The sequence below is a fragment of the Hydractinia symbiolongicarpus genome, chromosome 8 (genome assembly GCF_029227915.1).
Source record: "Hydractinia symbiolongicarpus strain clone_291-10 chromosome 8, HSymV2.1, whole genome shotgun sequence".
In the NCBI taxonomy this organism is placed as follows: Eukaryota; Metazoa; Cnidaria; class Hydrozoa; order Anthoathecata; family Hydractiniidae; genus Hydractinia; species Hydractinia symbiolongicarpus.
The window spans coordinates 13301564-13322611 of NC_079882.1; the positions used below are offsets into that span (position 1 = coordinate 13301564).

At 31.6% G+C, this 21048-nt stretch overlaps 1 protein-coding gene across 2 annotated transcripts in view; it reads left to right on the forward strand.

The window, feature by feature from the left end:
- LOC130654382 (bridge-like lipid transfer protein family member 1) overlaps positions 1 to 21048 on the forward strand; it is a 112657-nt gene that overhangs the window by 35894 nt on the left and 55715 nt on the right. For both annotated transcript variants that reach the window (XM_057456946.1, XM_057456947.1), the window contains 16 exons: positions 2802 to 2854; positions 2929 to 2983; positions 3060 to 3132; positions 3328 to 3414; positions 3696 to 3799; positions 9010 to 9089; positions 9158 to 9275; positions 9349 to 9505; positions 9950 to 10120; positions 11018 to 11135; positions 11214 to 11366; positions 11438 to 12006; positions 12101 to 12283; positions 14862 to 14996; positions 15070 to 15240; positions 19040 to 19282. In XM_057456946.1, the coding sequence (XP_057312929.1) occupies positions 2802 to 2854; positions 2929 to 2983; positions 3060 to 3132; positions 3328 to 3414; positions 3696 to 3799; positions 9010 to 9089; positions 9158 to 9275; positions 9349 to 9505; positions 9950 to 10120; positions 11018 to 11135; positions 11214 to 11366; positions 11438 to 12006; positions 12101 to 12283; positions 14862 to 14996; positions 15070 to 15240; positions 19040 to 19282 (2470 nt within the window). The remainder of the gene's footprint in view (positions 1 to 2801; positions 2855 to 2928; positions 2984 to 3059; positions 3133 to 3327; positions 3415 to 3695; positions 3800 to 9009; positions 9090 to 9157; positions 9276 to 9348; positions 9506 to 9949; positions 10121 to 11017; positions 11136 to 11213; positions 11367 to 11437; positions 12007 to 12100; positions 12284 to 14861; positions 14997 to 15069; positions 15241 to 19039; positions 19283 to 21048) is intronic.

Below are 21048 nucleotides of genomic sequence, written 5' to 3' on the forward strand. Positions count from 1 at the left end.
AAACCTATATATGGTCTATACAGCATGGGTTCACAAGATATTTCTAAAAAGTTAATGATTTAATTAAGTTTGCTAGGTTATAGTGTGTTTTTAAGGTTGATAAATTTCGGTTCGGTTCACAGCTTTTGAAGTCAAGTATAAGTCACTTTTGTCCTCCACTAATAACTTCAATACCCATTATTTCTACATCACTGACGGTAAAGTTTTAGTATCACTATTTGATTAACATACAAGACCTATCCATCTTCATTCTTGTTTCGGTCTCTTTCATAGGAATGTTTAAAACCATTCAATACAATCGGTAAGGGATTGATCAAGTTTTGATTCACATATCAACAGAATTAATCCTTGACAGTCTCCTGGAAACTTTGCTTCCATGTAAATTTATGTTTATATGCCCATAACGTGGGGTGCAATTTATGTTGGATTTATGTTTGATAAAGTGTTAAAACATTTTCTACAATCTTTCCACGAATGCTGTGCTCAAGCCATCAACACTTTTCAATAGATCTGATGATGTTGCGAGGACAGGTTTTAGTTCCTCTTTTACTACTATTGTTAAGATATACGTCAGGATTTATGTCCTGGTGTGTTTATTGCACATTGTTTTCAATTTTTTTTTTACATTATTTTATTCCTGCATATTTATCATTTCTGTCGATTATACTGGAGACAATAATTTTAGTTCTGTAACTCGCAGACATGACAAGATCAGTGATGTCTTCAGAAATTTTAGAGGGTGTTTTATTTAATAGCTAGCTCGTTAGTGCATACGTGGAGAGTTATCTGCTTGTGTTTAAATCAAGAAAAGGTTTTATGTATGTTTTCATGCATTACACTTTGGCGCCAGAAATAATTTCATTGAGACTTTTGAGCATCCTTTAGGGTTTTGTGTAGGGTTTGACTATTTACCTTTTTCAGTAAACTGCTACCAATAATGAAAATGTCTGGTTTCCTCTGATGGTCAGTAGAAACATGTCAGTAATCAGCTAATGTTTCAAGGCAATGTTTTGGCCTTAATGTTTTCTCTCGATTCTCATTCAAAAGGCGAAAGTGTTCATTTAAGCTTCTTTTCTTTTTTAATGGGTTTTTGGTTGCGTGTTCTCGCACTTTTGTGTTTTTTAAGAAAAATAATGATGTATTTAAACAATCAATACTTTATATTTTTTCTTTCTTTGGCAAACGTCTTGCCGAATGTCACTTTCTCATGAAATTCTAATGTGCTTGTTGATGTGAGAAGAATTTTGATGGTTTATGCAACAATGATTTTGGTGTTTCTCAAAAAAAATAACTAGAACATCCTAAAAACTTGTTTGCAAAATCAAAGAATGTCAAAGTCGGAACATGAGAACAAAGAGCTACAAGCTGAGAAAGAATAAAATATCGTCCAATGGCACATTTTTGATTTCTTTGAATTTATTATTATCTGTAACTGCTATTTTCTTATCCAAACAATCAATCTTACATTCCTTTTTGGGTTTGGAAAGATGTAAAATTGTATCAGTAGCTTGGCTTACATTTTGTGCATCTGCCATCTAGGAATGGAACAGACCAAGTTTGGAAGTGAGTGTTTATAGGGCAAGCATACTGATACAAAAAAAAATTTAGATTAGTCGATTAATTAGTTGTTCTACGGGCGAAGTCAATAGTAGCTTACGGTCGGTCGGCAAAATAAAATTAATTTTATCGAGAATGTATGATCGAAAAATAACAGGGGAGGGTGTTACGACAACCGTTTTTCTATGTATTTTTTGCATAATGCATGCAGTTTATATTTTTTGGTTGCAAAGGAAAAATAATAATAATTTGTCTCACGAAAAAATATGTAACTAGTTCTCAAGGTGGAAAGACAAAAAATAGTTGCATGCTCAAAAATTGTTTTTAAAGGTTACTCAGCAAGAATTTTTGTTGTGTTGTTTTGAAAGTTATACAGCAAGTTATTCTTCTACCTAAAATAATAAAACAAACAATTTTGGTGTTCTTTTAATGTTTTTTGCGCAGTTTTATAGGAAAATCTAAATTTAAGTGCAAGTTCTTTTTCGAACTATGGTTGTATAGTTGAGAATATTTAAAGTCTTTCGCAGCGTTAAAATCATTTTTTTAAAATTCATAATGGAGGTGGGCGTTACGACAAGCGTATTCTATCTTGTTTTAATTATTTTTCGTAAATGGTATCAACTAAAGTCTTGCTGTATTACAGTTTAGCTAGCGTAATTTTAAACATATATATTAATCATAACGAAGGAGGGTGTTACGACAATGATCTGTCTTGTTTTTCATTTGTATTATAACTATTATAGCGAAAGTAGCTAATTTTTGTTATAAATCACATAAAAATTTAAACTTCTGTTTAACCACTAACTATTTTTGTGGTTACAAAATTAGCGTATCACGCATTTTTGTTTTATAGCAACAAATTTTAACATGAACAAAGAATCAACTTTCAGTGGCCTTACCAATGGTGGTCCTAAAGTAACATTATTGATTCACCTTTGTTTAGTATAATTGTAGATTGACATTCAACATCATTGATTATCTTCTATGCCCATTATATTTTCACGAGATGGGATGAGAAAATGTTTGTTTTTTTTCTTGTTTTTTTCTTTAATACTTTTTTGTTTGATATAATTATTTTTTTTGTTTTCGTGAAAATTAGGGTCGGTCGGGCCCGTAGAACAACTAATTAAATTGGAGTCGCCTTACATGTAGTAACTTTTTCTTAAGTTCTTGTGTCTGTTGGAACATCATTATTTTGTAAGTATATATTTATACAGGCAATGCATGCCCCTTTCATTTTGTAGGTCAGACTTATATACCAACATCAAAGATATTTTAAAAAGTGAGAGATATGGAGGTAAGTGTTTATAGGGCAAGCATAAACAACAGCAATAAACATAATTTTTTGAATAAACTTTTTGTTTTTTTTAGATGCACGGAAGTCTGTCTTAAGTTTAGATGTCCTGAAGCAGAATGGAAAAGACAAGTATGTCTTATAATTTTTTGGCACTCAGTTTCTGTAAAACATTGTAAAGCATGTATGAATTGTTTTACGAATTTAGAAATAATGTAGATGAGAGCAGTGTTAGATCGTGGCAAGATCTTTTTCCCCTTGTCAATATCAACATTCGTTCAGTAAGTTGTTGTTATTAAGTTGATTGGTCATTTAAAGTTTAAAAAAGATTTGTAACTATAATATGTTAAGTTTACAAAGCCAGCAAAAAAATCTATTAAACTTTGCCATTTTTTTCTGCCTGCAGCTGCTAATTAATGAACACAATGAACAGCAAATTCTCCTCACAATTAGTATCATATGGTTATTTTTTGCAGGGAAAACTAGCTATTGGTAATCGTTTGTTGGAAACCACATTATGGGTTCATTTCAACACAGCCACTGCTGCATATTGTATGCCCGACGTATGTGAATTTATTAACTTACTGAGATTGATATATCAGAGGGTTAAGTAAGATTTGATTTTTAAATTTGATGAGATGCATTGTGTAAAATAATAGTTAGTCCAGCTCTTCTACTATACATAACTGCTAATTTAAACACAAAAGGAATTAGAAGATATGTTCAGATAAGCAAATGTTAAATCAATCAGCAGATATATATTAGAGTTAGTGCATGTGTATCGCATGCAAGTAGATGCTTTTTTTAATTTAAAGTGCACATTTTTATTATTGCATTTCTTTAGGCACCATCTTCATTAGACCATTATACTCATTTCTTGCAATCAAAATGTGACGATGTCAGAGTTTTGTTATCTAGAAGTCCAGGTTACGAAGGATCAACAACTGAGTAAGTGTTATCAGGATTTATCTTTTGCAAGCATCCATACTGCTCACATGTATTAATACTAATTTAACTGTTTTTCTACTTTAATATTTGCTAAGAAGTTTTATGCAATCAGGTTTTTAAAATTATGTATTACTAGTTCATAAGCCAGTGGAAAATGCACTTAGGCAATAGACCAATAGAAGAATCTGACATTTCAATTTTAATAAAATCAGGAGTGACACCTCAATACACAAAAAAATAATTTCAGAAATTTGTTAACTTGTCACATTGTGAAGAGCCTGAAACTGATAAAAATTTGTAATAGGACCATGTGCTTTCATCAAACATTAAAGTGATATAGGGGTTTGAAAACTTTAGTTGACATCAACAAAATACTACCAAACTGCAAAATACGTTTTTTAGACATTTTTATATCTGTTGGCTCTATTGTATAGAGCTTGTCCAAACTTTTCCCCAAAAAATGATAATTACATTAACTGTCACTGCCATTATGGAACAAAAGCCAACTTTGTTGTTTATATTTTGTTCGTTTGTGACATCACACAACAAACAAAGCTTGGCAGGACTTGTGAGGATGCGCTCAGGCAAGCCAAATTCCAGTAGAAAAACGTCATAGAAAAAGTAATTTTCAAGAATTTAGCAATATGCAAAAGTAGGTAAACAAAGAGAAACTTGGAGACTGTTTTTGTTTTGTTTTGCTATCACAAAATCACTCGCTAAAAACTTTATTGCGCATAATCATTTGAAGTTGTGTTTTTAAAAATAACACAAGAAAAATATCCTAACAAAGTTGAATGCACTTATTTTTTTCAAATGATAATTCGACTCTCAAACTATATTTATAATGATGAAACATTATTTTATTCTAATAAGTTTAGCATTCTCTTGGTTTGTCCATTTAGAATGCAATAATTTTGAGTTTAAAATTTTTGTGGACATAAGCAAAAATTCACCAATGTGCACAAAAAGTTTATCCAAAAATGTGTTTGAAACCTGTTCAGCCCTTAAAATTTGCGTCAGCATTCGGCACTGCTGATGTAATTGCCAACGTAAAATATGCAATAATGTAGTTGCGTTGGCAAAACGTAATTTTGTTGTGGAATTTTTTAAAACAACAATTTTGGTATTGTTTGAGTCACTCCCACTCATTGCGACTGCAGGATAATTACACTCATTTTCAGAAGTTAGGCCATTAACACTAACTAAAACCATTCAAGCTACAGACCGTGGTGCCATTTGATTCGTAATAATAATCTAAAAAGTAGTATATGGTATATAGTCCAGAAGTTCTCTCTCCCACACGATTTTGTGAGAAAAGATGGTCTGCGAAAACTGTAGCAATTGAATCTCCTGTATAGTTTGGCTTCATATTGAACTGTGCGTATAACAAGCATTTTCGAAGCATGTCACCGGCGACTTCTGCGATATACAACTTAATAATGCCTTAAACTAATTAGTTCATCTCGAAATATATAAAGCCAGTTGGCGGTGAACTATCAACTTAACAAAGTTCACTATCGGGAATGATGAAAGTTTTTGCCAGCTGAAAAATTTCATTACAAAAAAATACTGCCGATGCAATGCCGACGCAAATCAGTTGAAATGTATCTCACGTCAGCAGTTTCATTGCTGACATAAAAAAATTTATTTCAACAAACAGGTTGTAAAAATTACTGATATTACCTGTTGACCTAGGCGGGGTATGATGCTCAAGTGAGTATTGCCAACCTTGTTCTCAACAATTCTTGGGGACAAGGTTTGCCAAATTAGACAACAAGGTTGCTCAGTAGATGGATCCATTTTTTATAAAAAATATTAAAAAATAAATAGAAGAGAGTGCTACCTTATTTCATCCCACTATACGGAAAGAGACAGAAATTACTTTCTAATTAAAGTTTGTTTTCTTATGATATTCTTCCAGTATGTAGCACAAACATCAACGCTGCTGGTTTCCTCCTAAGAATGTTTAGATACGAAAATGTGGGGTAACCAGTTCTAAATTTAGAGAATGCTAACCTTGTCCTCAGGCCTTTTGGTTCTGAACTGCTCTGCACCTCCATGATTAGACCTTTTAAAAGCATATATCATGCATTTAGTGTCCAACGAAACCCTCATAATTCGCCATTTTTAGTGTCGACAAATAACTGCTGTATTCGCACTTATTAGAATACTGTGACAGCTTCTAAATTTTTTAGCTTAACAAAACACCAAAAAATGTTTTAGCTACCTCCTAAATAAAAAAATATTATTTTTACCAGAGAAAAGCAAAGAAAAATAAAAAATAAAATAATAATAATAGTTAATTGCGTAAATATTAAAGTTCAAAGCAGATAAAACAGCATTTCATTAAATATATTTTAGCGTTTTCTGCAATGATATAATCAAACTACATTGGTGAAAAACTTTTAATGATGCAGTTGAAGGGCAACAAATATGTTAACTGATTTACTAAGAGTTTGTTGTTCATGCATTGTTGTAGGAGGCAACTGAACTATTCTCTGGAGAAACAAATACTTTTTTCTGTTGTTATATCCTCTGCTTTTTTTCACACGTCTGATCAACAAAGCCTAGGGACTTTCAATGTGCGATTTCACCACGTGCGATTTCACCAAAGCGAAGGTACATGTTTTAAAAATATGTCGATAATTACGTCAGCAAATGCTGAGTGCCGTCTCAAATTACAAAGGTTGTAACCGCCCCTAATAGGGGTGATGTAGCCTCCTTTCCCTTCCCTCTTCAACTTTTTCCATAAATTTTTATAGGCTTATAGTCACTCTTTGTTATTTTGTTACTTTTATTTGCCTTCCAAAATATATTCTTTTGAAATAAAAACCATACACAAATGTGTGGAATGTTGAATAATCAGTAATTTTTACAACCTGCATCTCAAATATTTATTCTAGCCTTAGTGATGACTTTGTCGAAATAATATCTGGTACAGATAAAAATGCCATGCCGGATAAAAATGCATTTTGGAGACTCATCAGACAAAATGTCTGTCAAATTTCCCGTTTGGTCAGACATGTCCATAGCTCGATTCTTGGTAACCAGATCTTACACAAGAAATCCAGCCATGCTGTTAACTAATCCGGAGGTGAACGCCGACGGAGCATGGATGAAGCGAGTCTGCAAAACTGCACTTACAGGAGGAACAGACTATATCATGAATTTAATTGTAGATAATTTCTTCATTTGACAAAACAATTGGAAACCATAGCAAGTCCCATTTAACTGATTTTTTTTTTCTGTAAAAAGTTTGTTAAAATGTAGCTAAACTTTCTGAATGAATTTTAAAGTTTTATTTAAGCCACATGGATAAAGATTTTTTTTAATTTGAAAATGAAGCATATTTTTGCCTATTCGCTTGTGATGACTTTACAAATAATAATAATAATACAAACTTAAAAACTTATTTTACGTTTTAAGTTTTATTTAGCGACGGCATTTTTTTGCGATTTAATTGGCTCATTAAATGCCCAGCCTTACTTTTTTTTTTTTTAACGACACCTAACACATTTATTATTTGTGGTAAGTGTGATCATGATTAAGAAACTTCCATGATGGCACACGGCAGATGAAAACAAAATGAAAGAGATGCAGAACGAAGATTGATTAAAAGATACAAGATTGTATTTGAATTATCTCGTTATTTTTGCATGTTTCAATTTTTCATTTTTGAAGTTATAATAGGGGAGATGTTGCTACAGAAATGTGCCAGACAAAATGACAGGCCAGAACTGACTTTCGTCGGACATATTTGCGTCTGGGTTGGACAATGTCCGATGTCCGACCTCTATTTCGAGGGCTGTGTGCTTTTTTTGAAAGAGCAGCAAAATACCTTTTTTAATCCAAAACTAGCGTATGCTATCATCCTATGAATATTAGATATTGTCTTGGACTGACCACATTGTCAAACTTTACAGCTTGAAAATACGTGTTGATGTAAAACATAATATGGGGTATTTCTACGAGCTTAAACAACAACATTTCGTTGTGCATTTGCTTGTTTTCTATTTGCAACCTGCTCAACATCTTGCCTTTGTCAAGCAATAACTTGCCTTGCAGCATCTTGAACACATCTATTGGCAGCCTGTTCATCATTTTGTGTTTAACATCCAACAGCTTGCCCTTCGGCATTCTGGGCAGGTCTGTTGGCAACTTGTGATGCCCATTGTTAATTTAGTCAGCAGTTTGAGAACACCTTGAAGATGCAACATGTTGTGCAAGTCTACGTCTAGTTAAGGACACATTATCGATAATTCATTGGTATAACATTTGCATGGGCTTCTTGGGGAAGTTCATTTTGTTGAGTAATGTCTGGAACTTGACCCATAATGGCACCATAACTAACCCTGGAATATTTTCCAGGGTTAGTTATGGTGACACAAACCTAGCAGCATTAGTGAATAGTCTGAATCCTCTGAAGCCACATATATGGTTGCTACTGTTATTATCTTTGGCTAGACATGATAAAAAAATTAAACACAGCTATCTAAAAAAGAAAGAAAGAAGTTAATAATTTATTTTTTTGAACTTTGAACTACAATTGGGAACATTATATGCAGTGGATTCCCCTCTTTTTCCCCTTCCCCCTCTTTTCACCAATTTCAATGTTGATTAAGAGCTGATAGCTCTGAGGGTTACACGACAACATTGAAAGAGGGATAAGGGGTGGCACAGTGTCTTCAAAGTTTATAAGCTTGTGAAATTATGTAAAATTTAAGATGTCCAATTACATTGCGTCTCGGATTGTAGCTTAGATAAGCTGCGACTATTTTAGCTCTTTTAAATTAAACCACTATGATTTGCCTATAAAACAGGTAACGTTTGCCTTCTACTGTCACTCTCACCACTTAGTTTCGAAACAAAAATCTGAAATTTATGTAAACAACCTGCTATACTAATTTGTTCGTCTTCTAAAGCAGGAATAAATGTTTAACATTTATTTTGATTGTCAAGGGAAACTTGGAAATTTCTGCAAATTAAATTGCTTTGTTTTAAACACATGATTTTATTCAGCAAAAATAAAATTTCTTCATTCTTATCACAGGATTATAAAAGATAAATAAACAAAACTTGAGGCTTTTCTGACAAAGAAAACATAATTTTTTCAGCTAGATCAAAGAAAAATGAACACATTCACTTTAAATGTTACAGACACACGTGGACACTTATCATATTATTATAAGAGATTAATTATAAACTTTTAGATCTCCAAAGTATATGGGACAAGGCTTTGTGGTTTTGCAAGCTGGACATGCAAGGATATGCTATTATCAAGATGAACCAGGTATGCCATAATATCAGTGTAATTGTTCCTTTCATTACTTGTATGTAAATGTTATATTCTATTTTAAGGGCTTGTTCCTGTTGGAACTGGTGATGCAAGCCCTGAACCAGATCCTGAGTGGGCATGTGATCTGGTGTTCTCTAAAAGCACTACAATAACTTATGGCCCATGGATTGATAAACAAAGGTTTGTGTCAGTTTAAAACACAGCTTTTGTTATGTCTTTAAAGTCATGCTGCATTAGCATTGTTTTCTTTCAGAGATGCCATCCAAAAATATTTTTTGCCAAGTAATTTTCAAGAAATAGCAGTTACAAAGCCTTTGGAACCAGAACAAAAAAGATCACATTCTGGATTTGATGTCAAAGTTGAATTTGTTGATGCAACAACGATTGATTTGTTATTCTCAAAAAACGAGGTGCTCACATTAATAGTCCTTATGCACATTAAAAACATGTTTGTTTTTTCAGTCAAAAAGTTGTGCACAATAGTCAATTTGAAGAACAATTCTACTTAATTCTTCTTTGTGACTTTTGTGATTAATTGCAATTGGTCTATGATGGTATGGGAACCCTTTCAGTTTTAATGCCATTTTTCAAGATTTTGAGTACTTTTCACATTCCGCTTGACTGCTTTTGTTATAGCCATTTGAAACAACAGTATAGGCAGAACGTACTGGATAAAATGTTTATATTGCTTTTCAGGATACAGATCTTTAAGATTTTTCTTTTTGCAACTACAACCATATCCCAGATGTCTGAATTTGTCACTGCTCATAATGAAAAGTAAAACAAAGTGTGGAACTGTTTTTAGGATTGTGTAGTACCATATTAGTATTCCCATTTTTATACTTTTGTCAAAGATAACATCTGCTATTCATGTCTGTTGCAACAAATCTTCTTCAGTACATTTTTATCAACCATGGACAGTAAATGAATATGGATACACAAGTAACATTGTTGCACACTTACATCAGATGGAAGTATCGACTAGCATGCAATGCCGTAGGCTTCTGGAATGTGAAATGATTGAAGTAGGTTATGCTGATAAGTTTAACAGAAATTTTGAATCAGTATATGTTTCTTTGTTGTGAAGTGACCACTCTTAGAATTCCTTTGAAAATTACACCACTGTTTTGTAGTTTCCTGGTGATGATTTGAAATTTTTCCTTTTTACTTACTCATTCGAATGTCCATATCATTTATACCCCAGCCAGTTTCTATTTCTTTCATTTTAAAGTTACATCATGTTTATTCATTAATATATCTAAATTCATGTTTCTGTCTGTCAAAACTGTTTAGAAAAAATCGTTTGAAGTTGACAATTGTGAAAAGATTTAATAAACTCACTAATAAAGCTTGTTGCATTTTTCAAAATTGGCAACCTTAGAAAATTAGAGAGAATTATCTATGCATTAGAGATCTTGCTTAAAGTTCTAAAAATACCAGGTATTTTTTGTTACATTTGATGGCTATAAAAGACAGAAAAAGTAAACAATTTGAATTAGCAAGAGCTTTAATTTCCTATAACTTTTTCTCACTATCAATTTGTTATAACTATTTAACATCACTTTTTGGTAGCTGCCATATATTTTTAAACAACAACAACAACAACAAAAATGCTTTCTGATGTCTTTGAATACAAGTTCAAATTAATAGGGTGTTTGCATTACATATCCGTTACAGAATGAAGATAATAGCCTGGCCTCGAAATAATAGGAAGTTACACTTAAAAAAAGAAGGGTGTGGTTTTTAATAAAAGGTGGTGGGTTGTTTTTAAAAAAGGGCGGTTCCCTTTGCCATTTATGATTTTAAATTCTCTTGTTTCACTTGGAGGATTTAAAAAATTTAAAAAAGTGATAGCATTAATTTGTGTAACAATCTAGTATGCCTAACCTATGTTTTTGTTAAACTTATTGTATATGTTTAAGGTTGCTGTGAGTATGATGATACCAAGAATGTGGAACCATTTCCAACATTGGACTTGCGAATTATGGCTTTTCAAAACAACACTTTATTTTATTTATGAACATGTTCACTTTTTTAATGGTAAGTCCTAATCTTAGTGAATTTGACACATCAATTTTTTTCTATGTACGTGACAAGATTTTACGCCACATACCTTAGATCTCCTGAATGATTGGTCTGTAATAACACCTCCTGATATTGCTACATTTGTTCCTTATGAATGGGAATTTAATTTTTATTTACGAGATTTTGAACTTGTACTTCTTGTAAATAAGCACAACTGGATTGATTGCACCAACGAAAATGAAAACAGTGAGTTCTTTTTTTTTTGAGTTATAAACATTTCATATTCAGTAAATTGCAATTAAAAAAAATCATTTCAGGTGAAATTGCTTTATGTGGTGAAGCATTGGATGTAAACTTTTTACTGCCTTTTACTCATTTTATGCCAAAAACTGTGGAAACAAAGTTTTTCTTTCGTGGAGAAACAGTTATGTTACGAAGTTTTGTTCCTGAATCTAACACACTACGTAGAAGTATTATAGCATTAGCAAAGAGTAGCGATGAGGTCATGTATCCTAAAGTTACTAGGACAACAAGTGTAACACCAGATTTTGATCAAGGTGATGGTCCTGACGAATTATATGAAGTCAACAGTGGTGTTAACCCGGAAGACCAAGTAAGCAAAGGTTGGAGGCAAAGAACAAGTGGAAGTGGTTGGATTGATGTTTGGTCTGTTCCAGTCATAGTTTTAAATCTGTTTTACAAATATCATCCCATTCCAGTGACCAATGACAGGATAATGAAAATAAATAAACAATGTGGGTTGAATTACAAAGGTTTTAAGCCATCGCAATTAGCTTCTGATGTAATAACGGTGGAGTTAGAGGCTGGTCCATCTGCGGTCAAACTATTTGGGTACTTTTGGAGACAATTCTTTACTGGATTTAAAGTATGATAAACTATTAAACCACTCATATAAAATTCACTCCACTGAAAGTTGTTGCATAAATGTGTATTATTTTTTCCTTATATTTTTTTCTTAGAATAATTATTTTGGTGTTGATCAAGTAATGCAAGAATTTAACACAATGCGGGAAGGTGCTATAAATAACACTTACATACCTAAGAATGGAAATGTTGCAGGAAAGGATGACATTCGACATGTCAGGCCTTTGGAAGCTAACATCACTATTGTGCTATTCGATGTTCAAGCAGAGCTTACTATGGTCAGATATATTACCTGTTTTTTCTTAATTCCTCCACTTAGCACCACCTTGAATGGAAAGAATTGTTTCTAATATTTTTAGCTTATGATGCATCTAGATATTAAGTAAGGTTGACATGCAATACCTAATTTTTCATCCTCTCTTTAAGTTCTATCTAGTGTACAAGTACAAGTTTTGTAATAAAGCGACTTTGAAATTTTTACTTGTACAGGGGTACATGGAGTTTAAAAAACCATCTTAAATCTTAATGTCTAGATGTGTTAAAAGCCAAAAATATCAAAGAAATATTTTCCGTTTCAAGGTGGTACCTACTGCCCTTTATTACCCTGTAATGAAGTGTTTTTTGAATGTTTATGTTATTTCAAGACATTTTATTGGTCATTTTAATCATATGATCAGTCTATAATAGGCTGTATTAACAGGCACTGAAAACAAAACTATGAAAAGTTAAAGCAAACTATATTAAAGTATAAAGGCAAATAATTTCTTCAACATTAAAATTGCCCCAACACAGCAAAAAAATTAATTGATAAAGAAAGAAAAATAAACTAACTAGAACCAACCAGTCCAGATACAAAATAGTTTAAAATTGTCAACACTTAAATCATTCTTCTTTGTTTTTAAATGTTCACATTTGATTTTAATTTTAGACCTGTTTATAAATTTTTTCTGTTCTTAAATGTTTTAGCTTTATTTTTAAATAAAATGTGTATTGAATGTGTGTTTCAAACATCCAACAAAAAAAATTGACCTGATTTTTTTATACATTTTGGTGTATAATACACATCATAATCACTAGAATACGAGATCTTAATCACTCAACATATGTATAATCTAATATATTAATAAATTATCAGATTTTAAAAAAACTTCAAGAGGGTACGTTGTTACACTGTTGTTTAAAATTGGTGGAAGACAGGTAACTAACAAGAGTCTTTTATCAACTGTTTTTGTCAGCCTGCACCGACACTAGATCTTTTGACTTTTTTTCAAATTTTTTAATAGTAGTAACAATTGGTTTTGTATTTTCCTGTGTTTCTTGTTTTGAAATAAAGCGTTTACGAGGTTTTCAAGATATTGATTATTTAGTCAATTTTCTTTGTGGACATATTAATCATAATCAAATCGTAAACAAATCTAGTATTTTGCATCTTTTGTGTCAGCATTTTATTTACTTGTGTACTGTCAGATGAGACTATCAACATTGCTTTAGGTTACAACTCACAGAAAAGATATAGCAAATGGTTTATCAAGAAATGAAAGAAAGAGGCCTATTTCTTTTTTAATAAATCAATATCTTGAAATTCCGTAGAACGCTATCATTCAAAACATTTCAAAACAAGAAACACAGGAAAATGAAAAACTAATTGTTACTACTGTTAAAAACTTTTAGTTCTTACAGTTTTACTATTTCATGAAAAGATCTCAGACACTTTCAACAAACAAATTCAACGCTACGTCGACTTGCAGACATATAATGTCAAAGTTCTTGTGACAGCGAATAGTGACAAACAACTGTTGGTAAAAAGACTCTTAAGTTTTTAAACAGTTTTAAACAACACAATGTAGCATCGTATTTTCTTGATTTTGTTTAATAACCATAATATAATAATAAGTGATTTAGATCTTGCATTCTAGTGGTCATGGTGTGTGTTATGCACCGAAATGTGTAGGAAAAAAATTATGAAGAAAATCTCATTTTACATATTCACATTTCTAATATAATAAACTGTTTTGTTAATCTGCACTGAGAAATATTACCTAATGTCACGATGACTGAGGGTAATATTTTTCAGCGCAAGTAATAAAACAGTTGACACTATTTTTATTAACTGTTTATTAGTTGTTTCTTAAAGCTTTGTCTGATAAATGTTGATAAAACACTTTAAAACTTAGGACTTATTACCACTTGTCTGTTCCGTCTTTGTCCGTAAATAATATAAATATAATATAAATATCATCAATGCGCAATGATTGAAACTATTTTTGGCTTTTTGTTAATCTGCAGATAATTACGGGATTGAAATTAACAGATCACACCAATTAATAATGGCAATTACCTTTCCATAAAGGACTCTCCAGAGTTTTCTTGTGAAAAAATCAAGTTTTACTAAAAAAAAATTGACTTTCGTTGCATCCAGTTCAGTTTTCAAAAGCAAAAAGAAAAAAAACATTTACCAAACATATACCTTTTTAAGTTTATTAATCTTCATCAGACTATGATGTAAAATTAAATCTACATTTTTTTATGCTTGTTCGTTGTGATGGATGATTTTATGAAGATGCAGCCATTTATATTCCCAACATCAAAAATGGATATAAAATTATTACGATTTCTACGATTTCTAGATGAAATGATTTACTGTTAATGTTGCGATTTTAGCAAGGGATGCTTCATACTACAGTTATTTGAAGATGTTTTTTCTGTTACATAGTAATACTAATAAAAATCAGAACAAAGCAAAAAGCAACTGTTTATTAGATGGCTTTCATCGATTTAAACTTTTTAAACTGCTATATCTTTTATTTTTTTAGTACAGTGCAGTGTGGTATGATATGCTTAGTTTTTTTTTAATAGCATACAATGAATGGCTTATCTTCACCACAAGCTTATATTGATTGTATCACATTTGAGATACATAAAGTCTTCCAAGAAACAAGATTACAGTTAATAACATCACCTATATCTATTGTTGTTGAAAGTGCTGTAAAGGTCAGAAACGATTGCTTTGACCGATTTCACCAAAATTAACTTTTATTCATTGATTTGTTTTTATAATATTTAGTACACATCTGATCATCTCAATACTGGCTTCCTTAGTTTGTCTAGTCTTCAGTTTCGTGGTCATGCGATGTTTTCAGATAAAGATATTCAACTCGGGAGTGATACAATTGAGTATGCATGGTTAATGGAAATACAATGTGGGAATTTCACAGGCAAAATATCACCCTTACAGGTTGAGTTGAGAAAATGATTTTATTTACTTTGTTTTGTTTTACTTGTTTTTCGATACTATATACAGATACAGAAAATGATTATATTGACTATTCTCTGTTTCAAAATATGTATAAACAAAGAGAGCTGTTTTCATTGCTACTAGCCGCTGTGTGAAATATTTTTTGTAAAACCATTGTGAGTTTTTGAAATGTGGAATATTTTATACCGATAAAGATAAACGACAAAGAGAAAAGTTTGAATCTATGTTTATCTACTTTATGATCTGTGGTTGCCAAAAAAGGTGCATGTTTCTTGGGAATAATATTTATTTTAAATATTTTCTCGCTCTTCAGTACATTTATTTTATGTTTACATAACTTTGGCACAATTGTGGCGCTCTCTAGGAAAATCGACTGCTTCTATTTTTAATTCGTATTTTTAAAACATTAGAATTCCATATTTCGTATTTCTAAAAACACAAATTGAGTATTTAAAAATACGCATATTTTTTAAAAACCGTATTTCGTATTTCTAAAAATACAAATTCCATATTAAAAAATATGCGTATTTCTAAAAATACGTATTTTCAGAACTAAGCATTTTTTCTAAAAAATATGCTTTGGATTTAAAATGTCTGGTTAGAAAAAAGTACACAGCAATATTCTTAACTTTTGGTCAAACATAATCCTAATTCTAAGCATGTTTTGTTTTAAAATGATGCTAGCCATATAAAAGTTAAAGTTAAAGGTTTTTATCTAATTTTTTTTAATTCTTCTTATTACAAACCATGTGCAATTTTTTAAGTCCACACTGCCAAGCAACAGAAAATAGAACAGGCCTCAAAATAATTTTTGGAGACTCGTCAGACAAAATGTCCGCCACATTTCCAGTTTGGTCGGACATGTCTGTAGCTCGTTTCAAACTTTCGTCGGACAAAATGTCCGATAGATTTCCGTATTGGTTGGACACTATTGAATAGTCCTGGTCCTTTTAATCCATGAGCAAGCGTTTCATAGCCAACCTGACCATCCTAGCTAATTCACTGACTCCTGACTTAGTTAAAAAAACTACATAGACATGAATCTTTCTTGCTTGCCCCCTTCGTCGTTTGTAACCAGGTCTTACACAAGAAATCCAGCCATGCGGTTCTTAACTAATGTGGAGATGAACGCCGATGGAGCATGGATAAAGCAAGTCTGCAAAACTGCATTTACAGGCGGAACAGATATTTTATCATGGATTTAATTGCAGATAATTTTTATTTTTTTATTTTTTAAAAAGCCATTTCTGTTTTAAGAGTCATTCTTCAGGCGCGTAATTTTGAGTGATAAAAGATCTTTCACGTTTTTTTTCGATATCGCTTTTGCATGGTGGGTTTTTTCCAGAGGCTGAAATACGTTAACAGCAATCAGCAATTTTTCTCCACAATTGGAGAACTGGAACAATTACTCCTCAGTTCAGAATTAGAAAAAATAATTCGCCATAGAAATTTCCCGCCGAACAGCTGGTTTAGCCTTAATTTTGTTCTTGCAAAAAATGAATTTTCCATGTGTAAATATTTAAATATTATATTCATGTATAATGCAGAAAGGAAAAAACATATTTAAAAATATTTGTTTTAAGTATTCTGAATCCACATTATTTTGTTCTATGCATTTTGTAGAATGTTCGTATACACCAACATCACAAATTACATTTGTGAAACCCAATGACGAATAAGTCAAATATATATTAAAATAATCTAATTATGTGCAACGTGAAAAATAATTAAATGCTGCGTGCTCTTGATTAAGCAAAAAAAAATTTTTATTTTTCTGAAAATTAAATCAACACAAAATTAGACCCTAGAATCGGAGGTGAAATAACAAACTTTAACTAATTTTCCATTATAAATTTATTAAAAAATACGAAGTCAATCTACTAAAGAAGCTTCTTGATTCCTTTTTTTGTGAAGTTAGCTGGGAAATCAGCCTGAGTACATTCCTATGTTTTGACGAAACGCTTATAAACTACATAAGATTTATTTAAAAACATGCACAACAGCTAGATTTTAACGAATATTTTTTGTATTCGTAGAGCCACAGATGCTTCCGGCAAAACATTCTGGTCCATGTACTTTTAAAAGCTTTTTTTTTGTTTACTTTCTGTGAAAGTACGCTTTTTTAATCTGTATTTCGTATTTAAAAAATACGAAATTCTCTTTTTAAAAATACGCCTATTTTTAAAAATAGAATTGCGTATTTTTAAAAATACGCATATTTTAAAACACGAAATCCGTATTTTTTATACGAAATTTCTGTATTTCGTATTTTTTAATACAAAAAGAGAAGTGATTGATTTTCCTAGAGAGCGTCGCAATTATTAACGCGTTATGAATGGTTAAAATCTCGATTTCAATAGAAGACAATATGTTTATATGATCATATATCATATAAAAAATAGGACATGTTCTATCTTAAAAAATTTGATTGTATGTATATGATAATAGAAATTTTTTTCGTATAACGTATGTTACACGATCAAGACCAATATCTCAAACACCAACAAAAGATTTTTCAAAATAAAAAGATTCCTGGACAACTTCCAAGGGTCCTTTATATAAGTTCAACTTGTTTTTTTCATAGGAAGTAAGATTTAGGTCTATGTTCAAACGGGAAAATTGTGTTTTTCGAAGCAAATTTCCAATTGTAAATTTACTGTAAAACAAATAATTTTAATACGGGAGGATTATTTAAAAGGATCCCGAGGTACTTATACAAGTGGAACTTACCTAAAAGATTTGCATGAAAAACATTTTGTTAAAACTTTGTGTCACTCCAGATATAGCTTTTTAAATATTTGCTTTTCTTGCTGCCTTTATTGCTATTACAAACTTTTTCTTAATTAAATTTTTCAAGCTCAGTTTTTCTAGCTCAGTTTTTTTGTGCCATGTTACTCTATTACATATTATGTTAGGTCCACTTTAATTGTTACTGACTGTTATAGCCAGATTTAATGCCTTCTCACCACAAAATGAAACAAAAGTTCTTTATGAAGGATTAATTTTAAAAAAAAAACAATAATTCTGCATCATTGTTCCCAAAAAGGTAAGTAGTCAAATGAAAAATTAAATGCATGTGCATGATTTCTATTTCAAAGTTTTTTTATTTATTTGTTTTGGAAGGAAAATTGTGAACTTTATCAAGGTTTAACATACTGCAATTGCTCAAATCAGTATGGAAAAAAACAAATCAATATCTCACCATAAATTACCTAGCGATTAGTCCTGTCTCTTCAGCATTTGCACCTTACAAATCTGATCAAAACAGCCTAGAATTAAGGTTGCCCTTAAACAAACTGCTATTTTGACTTATTACAGAACATGAGAATGGCCCCTCAATTGTGTGTAGCTTTGCATTGCGAAGGATATACTTGACCACATACTTTGTTACTAATGTGGAGGTGAACACAGGCATACAAAATTATTTAAGAGAGTATTTGTCTAAAAAACCGAATTTGTCCCACGTCCTGGTTATATAACTTACATGGATACACACTCTCCTCACTGTACTTTAAGGGAAGAATCTTTCACAAGAAGAAACTTCTGCAATATCAAAACAACTACAAAGTTTTTTGAGGAATGTTAAGAAGGAATAAATTTTTGTATTTAAGCAACTTAGGCATCTTTTGTGGAAGAAAGCATAGCAATAACTGAGGTTAAGTCACCATTGAAGTTAAAAAAACCTATTTGTTGATGGGGGTTGGCCTGTCTTGTGAGACCTTGCAGGCAAGAAAGTGAGAAGGATTTTCTCTATCTATTTGTGTTATAATTTTTTTAGCTTTACAAATTGTTGAGTTGGTCTGAAACCTTTCTTCTTCATGGTATGGATGATGAAAACAACTTAATCAACCCACATCCTGAAATAAAATGTCACCATAACCTACCACAATCTCAATGTAGTCTAACTAATGAAAATGAGGTTTGCCCTACTGAAGAAGCTGTCAAGTACAAAATGGTGAGATTTGCTGTAGAGAGTGTAAATGTGTTTGTTGTGGAAGTGGAATGTGCTTGCAATTTGTTGGTAAGTTTTATTATATGTGACATGGTTTGCGATCATCAGCTGTTTGCTTTTTAACTTCATTTGATATTTTATAGCGTTAATAGCACGTTATAACGCTGACTGTAAAAAGTATCTCATTAAAGTTCATCTTGCTTACTTCAAACTGATTGGCTCTTCATTTAGCAGTGTTATAATGCGTTAATAACGGTGTCACAGATTTCACCAAATTTGGAACGTAGGAAACTTTTGAACATTGCTCAGACAGACGGTTCAGAACTATCACTTCTAACCGTTATAACGCGTTAAAACGTTTCTTTACAGCAACCGTCGATTATTGAAGCGTTATACAGGCGTTATAACGCCATAAACTTAAAAGCTTATTCTAACCGTTATAACGCGTTATAAGGGACGGTCTTCACCATAGTTTAACACTATACGAACTTTGGGGATCTATTCGCTTTCTATGATCCCATTTTCATGATTTTTAAACAATCTGCGGCGATCTTCTCGCTTTTTACGATGCTGTTTTGACTGTATTTACATGATTTTCAGCCATCTCTTTGCTTGTTACGATGCCGTTTTGACTGTATTTAAATGATCTACAGTGGTCTTTTTGCTTTCTACGATCCCATTTACATGATTTTTAAACCATCTACGGCAATCTTTTTTATTTCTATGATCCCGTTTTCATGATTTTTAAACAATATACGTCGATCTTTTTGCTTTCTACGATGCCATTTTGACTGTATTTAAACAATCTGCAGCGATCTTTTTGCTTTCTACGATCCTATTTTCTTGATTTTTAAACGATTTACGGCAATCTTTTTTATTTCTACTATGCCGTTTTGACAACGTAATATAATTGCACGCTGGCTAACACTGATGCCAATGTCGTAAGTTGAAAGGGAAATAAATTAATAATAAAATTTGTGATTTAAAGTTCACTTTTTAAACTTGTTGAACGCGAAGTCAAAGTTATTGTTTCACGATCCAATTTTAACGGAATTCGAAAGTGGGGCAGCGTTATAACGCTGCTAAAAATAAAACATGGGTTAGCTTTATTAGCGTGTTATAACGCTTGTTGTTTTAACTCCTCTGAACGCTTTAAAATGAAGATCAAAGTCCTAAATTAACGCTGAATTTGAAGCGTTATTACTGCGTTATAGCAGCGTTTTAACAGCGTTATAATAATGAAACGGTCGAAAATCGCAAACATGTCACATATGCCCTACAAGCAATAGTATCAGTTTTTATTTTAATTGGTAATATTTTGGTTTTGTAGCCAAGCCTGTGTTTGAGGGAACCTGAGGTATATAATGATTTTGGACTTTTATAGAGCTTAAAAAGTTAGCAAGTCTTTTTAAATTTTTTAAAAAGCTCTTTTTGTTTTCAAGATATTCACGTTTAAAGAATTTTAGATTTAATTATGCTGCATGAATTATGATGTTATATTTAAGTAATAGCAGTAATTTTAGACTTGTTAAGGGATGTGCATTCAAACTTTATCAATGCATAGATATTATAAAGGTGAATTGATTAACATAAAACTTTTTGCCAAAATGACACTGACAAATGACATTTGCTCTTCCCAGGCCTCTTAATTTTTTGCTGACGACCCGATAACTTGGGATCTGCAACTGGGTTTGCAATAAAATTTTGTGTATGTATAAGCCCTGTAAATTGACTTGCAAAATTTTATTTTATTTCGTTTATCCTGTACCTCTTCTTTGAATTACATTTCAAGCTATTGTTATTTGTTTCACATTAGTAGCTTTACCATTGAAACA